The sequence below is a fragment of the Tachysurus vachellii genome, chromosome 17 (genome assembly GCF_030014155.1).
Source record: "Tachysurus vachellii isolate PV-2020 chromosome 17, HZAU_Pvac_v1, whole genome shotgun sequence".
NCBI lineage: Eukaryota > Metazoa > Chordata > Actinopteri > Siluriformes > Bagridae > Tachysurus > Tachysurus vachellii.
This window is the reverse complement of record NC_083476.1, coordinates 19,627,567-19,647,259: the sequence shown is the minus strand read 5'-3', so window position 1 is coordinate 19,647,259 and position 19,693 is coordinate 19,627,567. Positions and strand designations below refer to the sequence as shown.

General features: G+C 37.9%; 1 protein-coding gene across 1 annotated transcript; it reads right to left on the bottom strand.

Annotated features, from left to right (window-relative positions):
- Nucleotides 1–2,721: 2,721 nt before the first annotated feature.
- On the bottom strand, nt 2,722–10,291 carry med31 (mediator complex subunit 31). The gene is made up of 4 exons (XM_060891228.1): nt 10,132–10,291; nt 9,805–9,879; nt 8,558–8,654; nt 2,722–8,434 (listed from the first exon to the last, which is right to left on the bottom strand). Exons 1-4 carry the CDS (start codon nt 10,151–10,153, stop codon nt 8,218–8,220), a joined length of 411 nt encoding a protein of 136 aa, XP_060747211.1. The 5' UTR covers nt 10,154–10,291; the 3' UTR covers nt 2,722–8,217.
- Nucleotides 10,292–19,693: the final 9,402 nt, after the last annotated feature.

Below are 19,693 nucleotides of genomic sequence, written 5' to 3'. Positions count from 1 at the left end.
TTACTAAATACTAACACTAATACTACCACTAAATACTAAATATACTACACAATTACTAAATACTAACACTAATACTACCACTAAATACTAAATATACTACACAATTACTAAATACTAACACTAATACTACCACTAAATACTAAATATACTACACAATTACTAAATACTAACACTAATACTACCACTAAATACTAAATATACTACACAATTACTAAATACTAACACTAATACTACCACTAAATACTAAATATACTACACAATTACTAAATACTAACACTAATACTAGCACTAAATACTAAATATACTACACAATTACTAAATACTAACACTAATACTAGCACTAAATACTAAATATACTACACAATTACTAAATACTAACACTAATACTACCACTAAATACTAAATATACTACACAATTACTAAATACTAACACTAATACTAGCACTAAATACTAAATATACTACACAATTACTAAATACTAACACTAATACTACCACTAAATACTAAATATACTACACAATTACTAAATACTAACACTAATACTAGCACTAAATACTAAATATACTACACAATTACTAAATACTAACACTAATACTACCACTAAATACTAAATATACTACACAATTACTAAATACTAACACTAATACTAGCACTAAATACTAAATATACTACACAATTACTAAATACTAACACTAATACTACCACTAAATACTAAATATACTACACAATTACTAAATACTAACACTAATACTACCATTAAATACTAAATATACTACACAATTACTAAATACTAACACTAATACTAGCACTAAATACTAAATATACTACACAATTACTAAATACTAACACTAATACTACCACTAAATACTAAATATACTACACAATTACTAAATACTAACACTAATACTACCACTAAATACTAAATATACTACACAATTACTAAATACTAACACTAATACTACCACTAAATACTAAATATACTACACAATTACTAAATACTAACACTAATACTACCACTAAATACTAAATATACTACACAATTACTAAATACTAACACTAATACTACCACTAAATACTAAATTCAATTCAATTCAATTCAAGTTTATTTATATGGCGCTTTTTACAATGGACATTGTCTCAAAGCAGCTTTACAGAACATAAACATAGAACAGAAGATAAACATAAGGAGTAATATAAAGAATTAATATAATAAAAATTCAAAATATATATAGTTCACAGTGTGTATGTATGTATGTATGTATGTATGTATGTATGTATGTATGTATGTATGTATGTATATGTGTTTATCCCCAATGAGCAAGTCTGAGGTGACTCAGGCAGCAGTGGCAAGGAAAAACTCCCTTAGATTGGTAAAGGAAGAAACCTTGAGAGGAACCAGACTCAAATGGGAACCTCATCCTCATATGGGTGACACTAGATGGTGTGATTACAAATATACAGTCAGGCAAGTGTTGTATTGGTGTAGGGATCACATGGAGTTCAGATCTCCTCTTAGTATCAACTGGAGCTGGTAGATCTGTAGATGTCTCAGGATTCTCACTGAGTCGGCCTCATCTCAGCGGAGGTCTAAAAAACTTCATTGCACTTAAGACAATCAGAGCTGGTACAATGTCTGGGTGTCTCGGCATGGGTAGAAAAAAAAGAAGAGCAGTGCAGAGGGATTAACATATCTCCTGTTCATAAAAAATGTGCAAGTCTAGTGTAATAGTGCACAATATTATGGGATTTGTTATGTGTACACCTGACTAAAGAGATGAGTTTTTAATCTACATTTAAACTGGGAAAGTGTGTCTGAGCCCCGAACACTATCAGGAAGACTGTTCCAGAGTTTGGGAGCTAAATAAGAAAACGCTCTACCGCCTTTAGTAGACTTAGATATTCTGGGAACTACCAGAAGTCCTGAGTTTTGTGATGTGTAGTAAATATACTACACCATTACTAAATACTAAAACTAATACTATCACTAAATACTAAATATACTAAAACTAATACTACCACTAAATACTAAATATACTACACAGATACTAAATACTACCACAAAATACCACTAAATACAACACAAATATTAAATACTAGCACTAATACCACTAAATACAACACAAATATTAAATACTAGCACTAATACCACTAAATACAACACAAATATTAAATACTACCACAAAATACCACTAAATACAACACAAATATTAAATACTAGCACTAATACCACCACTACCACCACCACTACCACTACTACTACTACTACTACTACTACTAATAATAATAATAATAATAATAATAATAATAATAATAATAATAATAAATTCTTCTAATTATTTTGTATTATAATTATTTAAAGCACTACTTCTAATTCTTATTATTATAATCATGGTAGTGTTCGTACTAGTAGCATTTGTAATAATATTATTTCTTCTTTTTATTATAATTTGTTAAAGTCACAATAATAGTAATCCATCATCATCAACATCATCATCAATCTTCTTCTTCTTCTAGTTTTGACTTAAGCCTACTCCTTGAGAAACATAACAGATAACAGTTCATATATATACATATATATATATACATATATATATATATATATACACACATATATATATGTGTGTGTGTGTGTTTTTAAGGAATTCTGCCGCTTGGGCAGGATAACCATCTTTTCTCCACAAGGCCTTGGGGAAGTCTCAATGAAACACACGCGTCAAAGTCTTTCAAAGAGAAGTTCCAAAGTTTATTAGGTAAAACAGGAATGTATAGTCGTACAAGAAGAGGGAGGGTGTAGTGTGTGTGTGTGTGTTGGTATGTGTGTGTGCATCTGTGTTCTCTGTCACCCCAATAAAGTCAGATCTTATCAGGCACGTGAACCCACACTCCCCTTAGTCAAGTCAAGTCACAAGTCAAGTCACTTTTATTGTCACATCACCACAGCACATGTGCCTTGGTGAGTGAAATTCTTAGGAGCGAACTCCAGAAATTGCAGAACAATTATACAGATAATGAGTTGACAGGTGAAAATGTGCAATTTGCTCATACATACAGTCAGTACAATATGTGTGTACAATATGTACAACTAGATTTGTAAAGTTTGTCGTGACAAACTTTGATGTTGGCTTTGACGATGCAAGTATTTGCAAAGGCCGGTGCTTTTTGGAGGCGAGTGGACATAAGGCTTAGTGTTACTTTTGGAGGCAAGTGGACAGAAAGCTAGGGTGCCAAAACATTTGGAGGCAAGTGGAGACGAGCATGTGACGTCATCCGAATACTCTTGAGGAAGTGTTTTGATGTCACATGTCCATGTTGTGCTAAGTATTGATTTTCACGTGATATCACGTGACGTCATGTGACGTGATCATAATACACGTGAGAAAGTTCCCCTCATTGTTCTGAGTGTTTTGATATGTCACATGTCCATGTTGTAAAAAGTTTTTGGATTTTGCATATTTTGGGGGCGGGGCTGCGGCACAACCAGAAGGCCAGTCGGTACACCAATTTAAAAGTTTGTTCAGAGTATCACCCTAAAGGAGCTGGCCGAGTTTGGTGTAGTTAGTTCGAAAGCTTGCCGAGTTACTATATAAACCTCCAAAGTTTATAATGGGAGTCTATGGGAAAAAAGGCCACTTTGAGACCCGGTACCGGAAGTACCGGTACTCGGATCGCTTAGAAAAGTAAAAGCAACAAACTTCAGACCAGCGTCTACAACATATCCGAATTTGGTGCATGTGACTCGAAAGCCCTAGGAGGAGTTACTCTTGATACATTTTTGTCTAAGCTTAAATAGGAAAACAGAACGTTGGCTTCTACAAAGCGACACAATTAACAAACAGATAATGAAATCAACATGTGAACATGTGCAATATGCTCATACACATAGTCAGTACACACAGTGTACTATTGGGCATCCTTACAGTAGCACTACACATTATATGCAGTATGTACTTATATACGTATATGTGTAAATATATTATATATAAAATATTATAAGGTGCAACAGATTGTACAGGTACAGAAGTGACATGGATGTGCATCGGATGGTATCTAGTGGTAACAGATGGATTATTGTATTAAATGCAGTGTGTGTGTATAGTCCAGTGTGTATAATGCAGTGTGTGTGTATAGTCCAGTGTGGATAGTCCGAAGTTAAAGTGCAGTGTGTGGCATAACATATTGTGAAAGTATGCTGTAGGGTGTATTAGTTATGACTGTTAATAAGTCTGATAGCCTGAGGGAAAAAGCTATGCCTCAGTCGACTGGTGCGGGATCGGATGCTGCGGAGGCGTCTTCCTGAGGGAAGCAGAGAGAGCAGTATGTGGGACGGGTGGCTGGAGTCTTTGATGATCCTCCGGGCCTTTCCTTATACACCGCCTGCTGTAGATGTCCTGGAGGGAGGGAAGCTCACCACAGCGGTGCTGTTTCCAAACCAGGCAGTGATGCAGCCCGTCAGGATGCTCTCTATAGTGCAGGTGTAGAATGTTCTGAGGATGCTGGGGCTCATTCCAAACTTCCTCAGCCGTCTCAGGAAGAAGAGGCGTTGATGTGCCTTCTTCAGTACTGCGTCAGTGTGTGTGGCCCAGGTGAGATCCTCGCTGATGTTAACACCGAGAAACTTAAAGCTGCTCACCCGCTTCCCATGGCTGATAACATAAAGAATGTTTAAGGCAGGGGTGTTTTGTGGCAGGACCATTTGTTCCTGTGTGGAAGAGTGTGTATTTGGGGGTGTGTGTGTGTGTGTGTGTGTGCACAGACAATGTGCTCTGTACAGAAAGTCTGCAACATTATCAGTAGAAGATTAAGTATTTTATACAATTATTATTATACAGCAACTTTAGTTTTTAATTGATGTTCACGGGGTGGGAAGGTTGGATCATTGGAGACCTTTTGTGACGAACATTATGGGTGCAATTACCCTTGATTATAGATAAATGTGAAGCAAATTGTGTGAGTGCACATGTTCCGCCCCACCCTTTGGGTAGATACAGGTAGACATTTTTTCCACATACCTAGTACCAGTCCTGCTTCCACGTAGAGCCGGTTTCACCTGGGTAGATCAGGGAACATGTGCTTGCATTCTCCTGTCCTAATTCACATGCTGTGTAGGTTTTGTTACAGCTTTTTGTTGTCAGATTTCCTAAGAAAATGTTTCCCGCTGCTGTTACACAAACTGTATACTGGTGGTTAGGTCCCTGGAAGTCCTTCACGAAAGCACTGCCTTTCTGGTCCATCTTCAATGCTGTTTTTAATGCGTTTATACAAAAGAACTCGTCGTTTGTGTTGTTTGGACACCATCTAGCACCAGTTCTGTTTAGATATCTTATATGTTCATTTTCGTGTCCTTTCTCTGTCGTTTTGCCTGATATGCACGTTCTGGAGATGCAGATCTGGGACATCACTGTGAGGGTAGTGTCAAGAGTGTCATTTCGAGGTTTCAGGCTAGTTGTGGTGGCGGACGTTGGAAACACCTGACACACATAAAACGACTCGTTAGTATGTTGCCTGGCCGTCCAATTGGTGAATTTCCAGAATTCGTTGTCGTGAAGATGCGCTTGGACGTGTAACCCTGTCACAAGGCAGACGATCAAGATGAGGAGGATGACAACCATATTGGTCACTGGGTTTGTGTCCTGTGCTCAACTAGAGGTGGTCGTTCAGTTTTCTTCAGCCTTTCCTGTCACCTCCTGCAGCTTTTAAGAACCGTCACAGAAGGGTCCGTGGGGTCACTGCTGGGCGTCGTGGAGTGATGGTGGGAGAAGCCAGGAGGTTGAAGGCACCTTCTAGAAAACTCATGGGAGGATTAGAAGGCTATATCTCTGTAACATAAAGAAAATGGTGACACACGAGTCGACCCCAGGAGGATATCTCTTCACCCTGGTAGCATGGATCTATTGTGGAAAAAGATTAGTTAATACACCTGTGCGCATAATCGCGACTATTTCCGCTGGCCCATCATATTTACTTTCACCCAATGGTTTAGGTTTTAATGATTTAATTAGGACCGTATCTCCCACTTGAAAGGGATGGGTCGGCGCCTTAGAAATGACAGGTATAGCTGCTGAAATTTGTTCATAGTGTTTTGATAAAGTGTCAATCAGGGCAGCAGAATACTCAGCGATGTGCACATCCAGATTAGTTTCATTTCTAGCCATTTCTTCTAACCGTCTATCATGTAATGATAATCCTAATCAGGATCCCCGAAGCCGTCATAAATTTGAATGTAAGCAGACGCCAAATATTCAGGTTTAAAAATACCACCGTGAGGATATGTCAAAAACTGAGGTTGTGATTCGGTCCACCCTGCTAAATTATCTAGCCAGGGGAGTAGTATAACAACCTAGACCACAACGATTCTTCCAGTCACAAGGAGTTCCCTCGTGGTCTGGCTTAGGATATTTTGTTCTTGAATTACCCATGTCCAACTAAAGGACACACACAAACAACACAACACAATCAACACAGCACAACACAAACAACACAACACAACACACACAACACAATTGGAGACCAGCGACCGAGACAGAGAGGGCGATCAAATAAATTTATAGCCTATACCCTTAGAGACGTTTTCTACTCGCGGTATTCCACTGGTTCAATAACCAGTGACGAATTCCCTTAAACATCGTGCATACGTTCGTATGGCGGGGAGAGAAAGAACAATGAGCTCTGTACAGAAAGTCTGCAACATTATCAGTAGAAGATTAAGTATTTTATACAATTATTCTCACAATGTTGTAATCATAAGGCCTAATTTACATGCAAATTATACAAAAAAAAAAACTGTTTTGCTGGTTTAACTGTCTAAAGATTATATACAGTTCTGTGGGGCTCACAGTTTTTTTTAACCCAATTTAACCAATAGTAATATACTTATAAGTAGAATAATCCGATTTTTTTTTTTTTAAAAGAAATGCATACATCTCTTAGAACTGAAAAATTAGTGGTAGCAAATTAATGTTGTATAAAACAAAATATATAAAAAAGACAGATCTGGTCCATGCTACATTTAAGCAGGTATGAGGCTGTTCCCTGCTCTCCCCTAATCCAAATATTAAAATAGACTGAAGGAAAACTTCAACTCAAAACATATTAAACATTCATTCATTCATCTTCTACCGCATATCCGAACTACCTCGGGTCACGGGGAGCCTGTGCCTATCTCAGGCGTCATCGGGCATCAAGGCAGGATACACCCTGGACGGAGTGCCAACCCATCGCAGGGCCATATTAAACATGTTTATAGTAAAATACTTTTCTGGTTTTTATCTAATTTATTAATAAGTAAAATGTATTCATTCATAAGGTAGGCGTTTTTATTACTAAAGAAGAAAAATTGCATTCAGCAGTTCAGTATCAAACATATCAGCTGTTAGCCTAAAAGAGCCAGAGCTTGTTTTCTCCAGCAAGGCTCACTAGTGAGAAATCCCATGTAGAAGAAATGATGTTGGGGCAAACACTGGACTTAAAGCCCCAGAATGTAATGCAGCTATAAGATGCAGAGTCCCTAAAATACTCTACAAGATGATGAGCGTGATGGTGTTGGTGTTGGTGATATTAGTATAAAAAGCTAAAGATTTCGAAGCTGATGTGTTTGAGCAGAGCGTAGAACTAAGAGGATGAGAGAACTGAAGAGATTAAAGTGTAAAGAGTAAAGCGCCGACACATCACTCTCATTAGGTAAAGATTAATAGAGTCGTTCACTGACTCACTGACTCAGAGTAAGCACTTTATCCTTGTCGGGGTTGTGGTGGATCTGGAACTAATCCTGGGGACAGCGTGTGTGCATATAGTTTACTTCAGAAAGGAATTTAAGCCAAAATGTCATAGAAAAGTCTTTATTTTTTCACTGAATAAGAAAAGCAGAGTTTTTGACATGACATTGCTGTTACAGTGCTGGGTGTGTCTTTCACTTTCATATCGGTCATTAGTTATTCCTTCTAATGTGAAGTTTGTAATGACGTTCAAGCAACTAAAGAGGGAACAAAATCACCGGGATTTGGTGTACTATGTTCATAATTTAATAGACTTCCTGGCATTTCTGAGATATGCATTAACTATCCATCAAAACTCAACATTTTAATTGAGAATCTTTTAACTTTTATTGTTATTGTGGGATCACAGGGAAGCTCAAAGTCAAAACAAAGAAAAAAATACAGAAAAATGTACAATATTTACACTCGTATGTCTGTCCGCCTGACTCGCCGTTGTGTGGCAGCTTCATTTTGAGGTGGCATTGCCGTGTGTAGCCGCCTGCTGTTGCTGCTGCTGTTGCTGCTCGGCGAGAGCCTGCTGAAGGCGTGTGCGCTTGCGTGAGTAGTGCTGCCAGTGCAGGATCTGCTGCTCGTCTATAAACTTGGCACACTGAGCGTTCACCAGCTCCTTACGGAAATGTTCGTACTGCAACAGCTCCAACATGTGCAAGCAGTGAGGATATCTGTAGGGTAAACGACACAGCAAATCGAGATACTTTCCCAAAAAGGTTTGAGGCTCTTATGTAAACAGACAATGAAGCGAGCGATACATGATAAAGAGCTCCTGTAAACAATAAGACACTTACTTAAGGAATTTGGCATATTCTGGTTCTTTCCAATAAAGCAAATACTTCAGGTAATTCACGAAAGGTTTTTCTCGTAGGTAGCCTCTCTGAGCCAAAACTACAAGGAAAAACAAAAGGTGCTTGTGTCCAAAGTGTCTTAAAAATAAGAAATACAAGCAAAGTAAAATCAAGTAACGGACAATACACACAGGGCTAACATACAAGATTTTAGATTAAGTGCTAGTGAAGTAAATTATACAGAGACTAGCGAGCGGTGTAAGAGCCCGTGTACGTTTTTTGTTTTATTATTTTGAGCGGGGAAAAGTTAGGGGTTAGTTAAGTGATCAGTTAGTTAAGTGATCTAATAAACAACCATGACACACTGGATTTTAATTTGTTTGTTGCAGCATTCTGTGTGAACTGTACAGTCACAAGTCTCTGAAATACTGAAACAAGCCTGTTTCACAACAACCACCACCACCAACTGGGATCCCAGTCTCCATTCTGATGTTTGATGTGAACATGAAGCTCTTAACATTCATTCATTCATTCATTTTCTACCGCTTATCCGAACTACCTCAGGTCACGGGGAACCTGTGCCTATCTCAGGCGTCATCAGGCATCACCCAACAGGACAGGACAGGAGTGCCAACCCATCACAGGGCGCACACACACACTCTCATTCACTCACACAATCACACACTACGGACAATTTTCCAGAGATGCCAATCAACCTACCATGCATGTCTTTGGACCGGGGGAGGAAACCGGAGTACCCGGAGGAAACCCCCGAGGCACAGGAGAACATGCAAACTCCACACACACATGGTGGAGGCGGGAATCGAACCCCCAACCCTGGAGGTGTGAGGCGAACGTGCTAACCACTAAGCCACCGTGCCCCCCCTCTTAACATGTATTTGTATAATATTGTGCATGAAAGACATGGAAGTGTTCCTAATAAAATGGTCGAGTACCTCTTATGTACACATGTAAATATTTCTGCCAACGAAAAATACGGAGGAAAAAAGTTCTTTAAGAGTTTTGTACAGAAATATTACATAAATATTGAGAGAATACACTTAAAATACACTAGATTACGAGCTGTAATTAATATGCCTTCCAAAACACAGCTGTTGTTGTTGTTGTTGTTGTTGTTAAGGCCAATATTGATCAGAAATATAAGTAACAGTCTGGACAGATCATGTAGAAACATTAACAGTAAAAATTGGTGATTTTTAAATAATAAAAAAAAAAGGTGTAGTACTTACAATTCAGATAATTTGGGTTAGCCAGACACTGAATAAACTCCAATTCCGACTGGAAACGATTCCTCGCCTGCTCCTCTGAGTGGATGACAACAAATGTAGTAAACACATTCTGTAGTAAACACAATTTGTAGTAAACACATTTTTAAATGTCTAAGTAAATAAAACAACCATCTAAATATCAGACTGTTTCAAAACAGCAACAACGCTGTGTTAGCTTAGCTAGTAGGCTAAGCTAATATGCTAAGCTAGTAGGCTAAGCTAGTAAGCTAGCTGCTATGCTACCGGGTAGAATATAAACAATCGTTTGTTTTTTCCATGGAAACAAACCTGTTTCCATGACGCCCGCCATCGCACTCCACCGTATATAAATTATAAATGTCGTTTTAACTGAGTGACACAACGCGGATTTTTATTACTGTAACAGACTTTATACTGAGTGCATTTGCATTGTGTTCTGTGTGCAATACATCTTCCCCTCGGGGCTCGCCGTAGATGGCGTTTGGGCATGCGCACAGGTGGGCAGTGTGTTCTGGGAGTTCCAGCTGAAGAATAAAGAGTTAATGGGCAAACAATAAGCCTCTGTCTCTTATTTTATTATATTTCAGACAGCAGTGAGATTCAAATCAAAGCTTCCAGAGATACTGTAACTGGTGTAAAAAGAAACTCATTGATTTAACCTGACATTTGTCTTATCTCCTGTATCTGTATTATTATATTTTATTTTTCTCTTAAGATTGGTTTATTAATGTTTTATATCTTCCTACTTTTTGCAAAAAAAAAATTGTTTAGTGAACTCCACAAAATTTTGTTGTTATATTATTGTTCACTAGATATATAACTTAAAGTAGCGGAACTTTTCTTTCTTTGGGAATTTTGTTTGGGGAGGGAATGTTATCGGTGGGACACTTCTACGAGCGCCATGTGGTCGCCTCAGCCTTTTTTTAAAATTATTATTATTATTATTATTATTATTATTATTATTATTATTATTATTATTAATGCAAAAATACAACCACAAAATACACATTTTGTTCAATGCCATACAAACAAGAGGTATCAGTCATACATCAGTCGCTACCAGAAAAGAAAGGGGAAAAAAAGTTACCAAAAATTGAATTCTTTTAAAATATCACGTTTTCTGAGCTTTTTTGTTTTTTACTTTTTACGAAAGATTACTGTATAACTTGAAATCATTTATAAAATGAGACAGATTTGGTTTACCAAGGGCCCACTTTGTTTTGTGTATATGGTACTTTCCTAATATAATAACTAGTTGTATAATATATTGTATATTATTTTCAAAATTATCTCCCTCAAAATAAAAAAAAACACATCACATACACCAATTTCTACCACTCAACCCAATTTTCTACTAATATAATTTTCCATATCCTTCAAAAAAAAGTCTTGAGTAGATACGATGATAAAACAGATGCAAAATTGTTTCCTTTTCCTGACCACAAAATTCGCAAGCATAAGAAATACTAAGCTTAAATCTTTCCAAAACATGTTTTACAGGATAAATCCTATGTAGAATTTTGTAAGACACCTCCTTAATTTTATTGTTGACACAAAACTTGTTCAGTATTTTCCATGTTTTGTCCCAGTATATATTGCCAAATAAGGAAGACCAAAAAAACCTTGCTGCAGGGAAAGAAACAAAACAGAAGGCATTTCTTATAATATTATTGCTACACTTTTGTTTCAAGATATTAACATTGCTGATGTATAAACTACCACAAAAGTCATCTATATTAATTTGCAAAGAACTCGAATTCTTTAAAAGAAATACAACACTCTTTGGAATTGCATCAAAAACAATAGCAAAATCTCTTGGTTTAACTGGTAATTGGAATTTTTCAAGAAACTCAGTGTAAGACAACAAATACCCATCAGAATTTAACAGCTACTTTACCAAAATAATCCCTTCATTAAGCCAGTTTTGATAGAAAAGTGAATTGTTTTTAAATAATATGTCTTTGTTATACCAAATGCAATAACTGTGTGGTGAAAAATTGTGTTTATACAGTAGATCAAATTCCATGCTAACAGGGCCTGTCTATAGAAACCAGCCAGTTTAACCGGAATTCTATCAACAGAAAAATTGCATTTCAACAAAAAAAATTATGCCCCCAATAGAGTTAAATATATAATTATTAAATACATTCCACACACTATCTTTATTTTTCATAAATTCTATTAACCATCTAATCTTTAAAGTACTATTGAGTGTATTATAATCCAGAACCTCTAGCCCCCCTTGTTCTTTAGTATTGCATATACGACGTCCTTCTTTAAATAATGGGTTTTTTTTCTCCAGATAAAGTCATACAATATCTTATCCAAATCTTTCATCACAGTAGAGGGCACATCTAATGATAAACAAGTGTATACAGATCTGGAGATACCTTCTGCCTTGGACAATAACATCCTCCCAAAGATTGATAAATCTCTCATTATCCACAAATTAAATTTCTTTTTTGTTTTTTCAATAATTGGTTCAAAATTTAACTGGCTTCTTTGTTTATCATTTTTGCAAATGACTATACGCAGATAAGTTAACTGGTGTTTAACTGGAATGCCTTCTATATGCATAAGGGAGCAAGCTTTTAGGGGAAACAATGCAGATTTATATAGATTCATTTTAAGACCCGACGCATCAGGGAATTCCTCAATAACTCTAATTATAACTGGAACCTCAATTTTGTTTTTTAAAAAAATAGCCGTCATCAGCAAACTGACTAAGTTTAAATTCTGCACCTAAAGCACTGATACCATTAAATTGACTTTTCTTAATATGTACTGCCAAAACTTGAGTGACTAACAAAAATAAAAAAAGAGAAAGAGGACACTCTCTCTCTCATCTCTCACTCATTTTCTACCGCTTATCCAAACTACCTCGGGCCACGGGGAGCCTGTGCCTATCTCAGGCGTCATCGGGCATCAAGGCAGGATACACCCTGGACGGAGTGCCAACCCATCGCAGGGCACACACACACACTCTCATTCACTCACACACTCACACACTACAGACAATTTTCCAGAGATGCCAATCAACCTACCATGCATGTCTATGGACCAGGGGAGGAAACCGGAGTACCCGGAGGAAACCCCCGAGGCACGGGGAGAACATGTAAACTCCACACACACAAGGCGGAGGCGGGAATCGAACCCCAAACCCTGGAGGTGTGAGGCGAACGTGCTAACCACTAAGCCACCGTGCCCCCCAGAAAGAGGACATCCTTGCCTAATTCCACAATTGATATCAAACCTTTGAGAAGTTCCACTAGCAAGTTTAACCGAGCTATTACATCCGTTATATAATGTTTTTCAAACAAATCACCAAAACCCAACAACTTAATAACTTTGAAAATAAAATCATGATTTACAGTATCAAAAGCTTTATAGAAGTCAATAAACAAAATAAAACTGTCATCATTTATAAGGTGATTATAATCAATCATATCCAAGACCAGCCTAATATTATTCCTAATATGACGGCCTTGCATAAAACCAGACTGTTCTTCATCTATGAGTTTGTTTAAACCTTGTTTTAATCTTCTTGCAAAAATCATCGCAAACAATTTACTGTCATTATTGAACAAACTAATTGGTTTCCAATTATCAATAAGCAACTTATCTTTGTTAGGTTTGGGAATCAATGTTATGATGCCTTGTTTTAATGAAGCTGGCAATTCACCTTTATTCATTGCTTCTACAAATACTAATAATAAAAAAGGTGAAAGTTCCTTGGAAAAAGTCCTGTAGAATTCCCCTGTTAGCCCGTCATTGCCTGGTGATTTATTGCTTTTTAGCAGGTTAATACACTCTCTCAAATCCTCAATATTAATTTCTTTATCACACAAGTACAAAAAATCCTGATCTATTTTTTGATGTCACTCATTCATTCATTCATTCATTCATTCATTCATCTTCTACCGCTTATCCAAACTACCTCGGGTCACGGGGAGCCTGTGCTTTTCTCAGGCGTCATTGAGCATCAAGATGTCACTCATAAATTTTATTAAAAACTATCAATACTGGAAGTGGTCAAGGTGGAGGAATACAAATTACTATAAAACTGGGCTACATACTTTGAAATAACTGAATGATTATCTACAATTATGTCGTTGATCATTAATTTTGAAACTAAGGCAAATTCACCGTTTCTCTTCTCGAGGCCAAAAAAAATATTTAGTATTTTTTTCCCCTTTTTCTAACCATTTAAGTCTAGATCGCACAAATACTCCTCTTGCTTTTTCCTCATATATGTTATCTAATGGGGGGCACGGTGGCTTAGTGGTTAGCACGTTCGCCTCACACCTCCAGGGTTGGGGGTTCGATTCCCGCCTCCGCCTTGTGTGTGGAGTTTGCATGTTCTCCCCGTGCCTCGGGGGTTTCCTCCGGGTACTCCGGTTTCCTCCCCCGGTCCAAAGACATGCATGGTAGGTTGATTGGCAGCTCTGGAAAAATTGTCCCGTGTGTGTGTGTGTGTGTGTGCCCTGTGACGGGTTGGCACTCCATCCAGGGTGTATCCTGCCTTGATGCCCAATGACGCCTAAGATAGGCACAGGCTCCCCTGTCCGAGGTAGTTCAGATAAGCGGTAGAAGATGAATGAATGTTATCTAATTCAGTTTGTAATACATTTAATTTCTCAATCTCTGTAACACTCAAGGCTTCCTTTTTTGTTTTACTCAACTTTAAAATTTCCTCAATTTCCTCAAGAAAATTCTCTTTCACTCTTTTACATTTTGCTACAAGTTTTCCCGGTTAATAGCTGCTGTTCTAATATCAAACTTCATTAGTTCCCAGTATTTTCCATACAGGTTTTCTGTACATGCACCTGCCCAATATTTCTCAATAATTTATTTAATTTGTACCTTGAAGCCTTTATTTTCTAGCAATTTACTATTTAATTTCCAATAATTACCATTTCTTTTACCTGATTTTCCCAGGACCAAATCCATATCAATAAATATTCCTTTATGATCTGTCATTATACATGGTTCAATCAGGACTGAGGTCACATTATTAATTATATTGTTAGACACTAACCAATAATCAATACGTGAGCACAGTGATGCATCCTTATTACTCCATGTATATTCCTCCCTGTTTGGATTTTTATATCGCCATATATCTATAATACCCAATCTAGAACATACATTGACCAGTTCACTACCAGGGCCAGGATATCTTTTAGGAGGCCATCTATCAAGTGTTTCATCAAACACGGTATTAAAATCCCCTCCCTATACAATTTTGGCAAAATTCATTATGTGGAAAAAGTATATTATTGTTGGCTTTGTTGTTGGTGGCATAACAGTTAACCAAAATAAAAAACTCGTTGTCCTTTACTATAACAAGTAGTATCTATTTTCCACAATCATCCTTTTCAAACTCTAATATCTGCCCGGTAAATCTATCTTGTAAAATAGCGACCCCTGCCGATCGATTACTACCAAATGATAACCACATTTCTTTTCCCCATTGACTTTTCCAAAATTTAGCATCTGAAGAACATTCATGTGTCTCCTGGATTAAACAAAAATCTGCATTTTTTCCTTTGCAATATAAAAACAAAGCTTTTCTTTTTAAATGATCACGAATACATCTGGCATTGATAGAAAAAACAGAAAGTGACATAAAAAGAACAAATAAGTACTAAGATTAACCACAAGAGTGAATAAAGAACTTCTCCAGGGTTGGGGGTTCGATTCCCGCCTCCACCTTGTGTGTGTGGAGTTTGCATGTTCTCCCCGTGCCTTGGGGGTTTCCTCCGGGTACTCAGGTTTCCTCCCCCGGTCCAAAGACATGCACGGTAGGTTGATTGGCATCTCTGGAAAATTGTCCGTAGTGTGTGATTGCATGAGTGAATGAGAGTGTGTGTGTGCCCTGTGATGGGTTGGCACTACGTCCAGGGTGTATCCTGCCTTGATGCCCGATGACTACGGACAATTGTCCAGAGATGCCAATCAACCTACCATGCATGTCTTTGGACTGGGGGAGGAAACCAGAGTACCCGGAGGAAACCCCCGAGGCACGGGGAGAACATGCAAACTCCACACACACAAGGCGGAGGCGGGAATTGAACCCCCAACCCTGGAGGTGTGAGGCGAACGTGCTAACCACTAAGCCACCGTGCCCCCCCATTATTATAACCAACATATCCAATATCAACACTTACAAAGTTAAGTCTTTACTGTCTGCTTCAGACATTAGTTACATCATTGCTAGTTTATCTGTTTCCTTCTTCAAAACAAATTTCTTTCCCAACCACAAACGCCCTTGCACCGCTGAAGTACAGTATGCATTCTTGCCCTCCTTCCTTGCTTTCTCAACAGCCGGCCAAAGACGATTCCGTGCGTCTCTGTCCAATGCAGTCAAGTCCTCTTTGAAGTGTAACCCTTTAGTGGTTAGGTACTTGCTGTTTTTGGAATTCTTCCAGATAAAGTCTCTGGCAGTACGAGGTATGAACCTCATGATAACCGGTCTTGGATTAGCTGTTCTGCCTTTATCTGAAGTTATAGACTACCGGACGATGCGCCACATCCAGAGAGTCCGTTATCACATGTTTGTCTGTACCCGAAACCAGCGCCTTGCATATCTCCATGACTCTCATTTTCACATTTTCGGTAGATTGTTCGGACAGCCCGTATAAACGAAGGCACCATCTGCGGCTGTAGCGTTCCTGGTCCTGAAGTTTTGCGTTCATTTCACTGACCCTTTCCTCCAGACGTGCATTTGCATTTTTTAGGTTTTCATTTTCCCTCTGCAGCCCCATTACATCACTGTGCACTGAAGTAAGAGATTTGCCTAACTCTTCTATGTTGGATGAATTCTGCTTTATCATTTTTTTCAATCTGATCGGATCTCTCGTTAATCTTTTCAGAAAGAATTCGGATGATGTTTTCTTGCACGTCGCTCAGAGAGAGTTCCTTTTCTTTAGCCGAGGTGACATTTTTTTGCCGTTTTGGGGCCTGATTTTTACTTGGTGTGTTCAGACAGGAATCACAATCTCCTCCTGTCTTTACTTTACAGGCATACGAGTGAAAGTTCCTTTTCTCATTTACAGACTCAACCTCCATCTCTGCACCAACATGAGCATCCTCCGCCATTTTTAAACATGTACAACACCACTTCGGAAAACTTTGTAGAAAATGTTTGCACTGTCCAAATACACGATTGTTTATATTTTCAACAACCAGTAACAATCTTAGATATGTTCGTTAGCAACTATGTGAATATTATACCTTCATTTATGAGAAATACCCGTTTCTTCCTCAGCTTACAAAACCACGACCTCACCGGCCGCCATCTTGAAAACCCCCCCCTCTCCCGAACCGAATTAACCAGTGTATCTAGAAACAGGAGCGCCATCATGACCCACGGCAGATGGAAAGAGCCCCAAAAAACCACAGTATGAGACACATTTTACACCAGACGACACGCAAGTGTCCCTTGTCCTTGTCCTACTTCAACACGTTTCATTTCATCTTCAGCTTATATAAATAGTAAACGTGATCTACTGTACATGTTTTAATATAATTAACTAATAATTTGATAACACTTTACAATAAGGTTCATTAGTTAACATTAGTTTACTACATTAGTTAACATGAACTAATAATGAACGGCACTTATTAAGCATTTATTTATCTTTGTTAATGTTAATTTGAACATTTACTAATACATTATTCAAATCTTGTTAACATTAGTTAATGCACTGTGATAACACGAACAAACCATAAACAGCTGTATTTTTATCAACTAACTTACCCTCCTTTCTTTTTGTGTGTGTGTGTGTCTGACGTGCATGACAACAACATCGGGTATTATTTTTTACCGCAGTAGGTTTAGTGTGGAGAGAGAAAAAAATTACATGTGGCTCAATTTCTCGTCGATTGAGCAATGGACAAAGTATGAGCACCTCGTTAGAGATTTATTCCCCTTTTGCTGTTATAATAAGCTCCATTCTTCTGGGAAAGCTTTTCACTATATAGATGTTGAAACATGGCTTTGGGGATTTGTGTTCATTGAGACACAAGAACATTTGAGACACTGATGTTTTGGGTGCAATTGTGGTTCCAGATCATCCAGTTCAGTGGGTTGAGTTAGAGTCAGAGGTTAAGGTGTTCGACTACTGATCGGAAGGTCATTGGTTCGAATCAAAGGTCCATCAATTTGCCACTGCAGGGCCCCTGTGCAAGGCCCTTAAACCTCAATTGCCCAGGTGTATGAACTGAAATAAAAGTGAAAAAAATAAACTGTCTGCTAAATGCTGTAAATGTAGAGTCAGAATCAGGGCTCTGTGCAGGACACTCGAGCTCTTACACTCCAACATTTACACACAATGGAATTTTTCTTCAACTGTGTGTCGGTGAATAAAAAACACATGGGTGTGATGGTCCAGGGTACACATCCAAATCAAAATCAAATCAAATTTTATTTGTCACATACATATACATACAGGGTACGATATGCAGTGAAATGCTTTATGCAACTGTCCGGTATGAGAATAGAAAATATAAAAAGTATAAAGAAAACTATATAAGAAAACTATATGAAAATAGATGAAGAAATAATGTATATACATATGCATAAATATACATAAATGTGTATTGTACTTAAAGATTGTATACGTTCATACCTACAGCATAGTTTGCATGCTTTAAAGTACACAATGCACCGTTCATAGAGGTTTTAACACTCAATATTTAACATTAAAGATTCACTTTTGTTGTAGATTTGTTGCAGACATACAGTACAGCACATACACTAGATTTTACAGCATAGTAATTTATCAAGTTTCTTAGTTACACTAGATCTACTCACTACTCTGAGAACGGCAAAATAGAAGCATTTTTCTTTATATCCAGCTGCTGTAGTACTAATTTATCTGGTTTACAGCTTTATCCATACAGGGTATGCTTTGAAATAAAACACTGATTTATTTATATGGATCTAAGGACAATGTTTGTTTAAATATCATATCTCCAGCTGTTGTAGTTTCATTGTGCCTGTGTTCATGGAGTTCTGCATCTGTTGTAGTTCATCTGATAATATTTGTTTTTCTACCAGGTTTACATATATAGTTAAATATATACCTTGTGTATATTTATAAATGTAAAATATTCTAACATACCTTATATATTAATACACTTCATGAATTATTTTTATACATATATTAACATCTATAAGCAGGAAAGGTTTCAAAGAAATAAGATTTCTCATTAGCTGACGATGCCTATAAGTATAGTTTAAAATGTAACTGTCAGTGACGCAGGGTAAAATAGACCCAAATGCAAGACAGCGTAAAATAAAACAGAATTTAATAACTTAAACATGAAACAGGGACACAGACTAGACAACAGAGGACATAAGACAAGGATTCACGGCTAAATAGACAAGACAATTAGACATGAGGAACAGGTGTGCAGAGGCAGGGAGGAAAAGACAAGGGCAGGGCAGACACGTGACACAAAACAAAAGCAAGTCCGGGCTGAGTCCTGACAGTACCCCCCACCCCCACCCCCACCCCCACCCCCCCACCCCGAGGAGCGGCTCCCAGCGTGCCAATCCGTCTTAATGACAGTCCCGACAAGGTCCAGGAGGGGGGAGTGAGGCACTCAGTGAGGCAGGAGGGGGGAGCGAGGTTGGAGTTGTAATTAGTTCAGTTAATGATCCTGTCAGACAACTTCATATTCCTGTAGGAATATGTGATTATGTTTGAAGGAGCCGCCGCTGGACATGAATGACAGGGAGGCACTGAGGGTGCAGGGAAGCATCATGTACAGTGGGTTGATGCATAAAAACTGGGACTGGCAAAAAATAAAGAAATAAAGAGCAAGGCACGCGGCGAGGCAGGCGGGGGGGAGCAAGGCACGC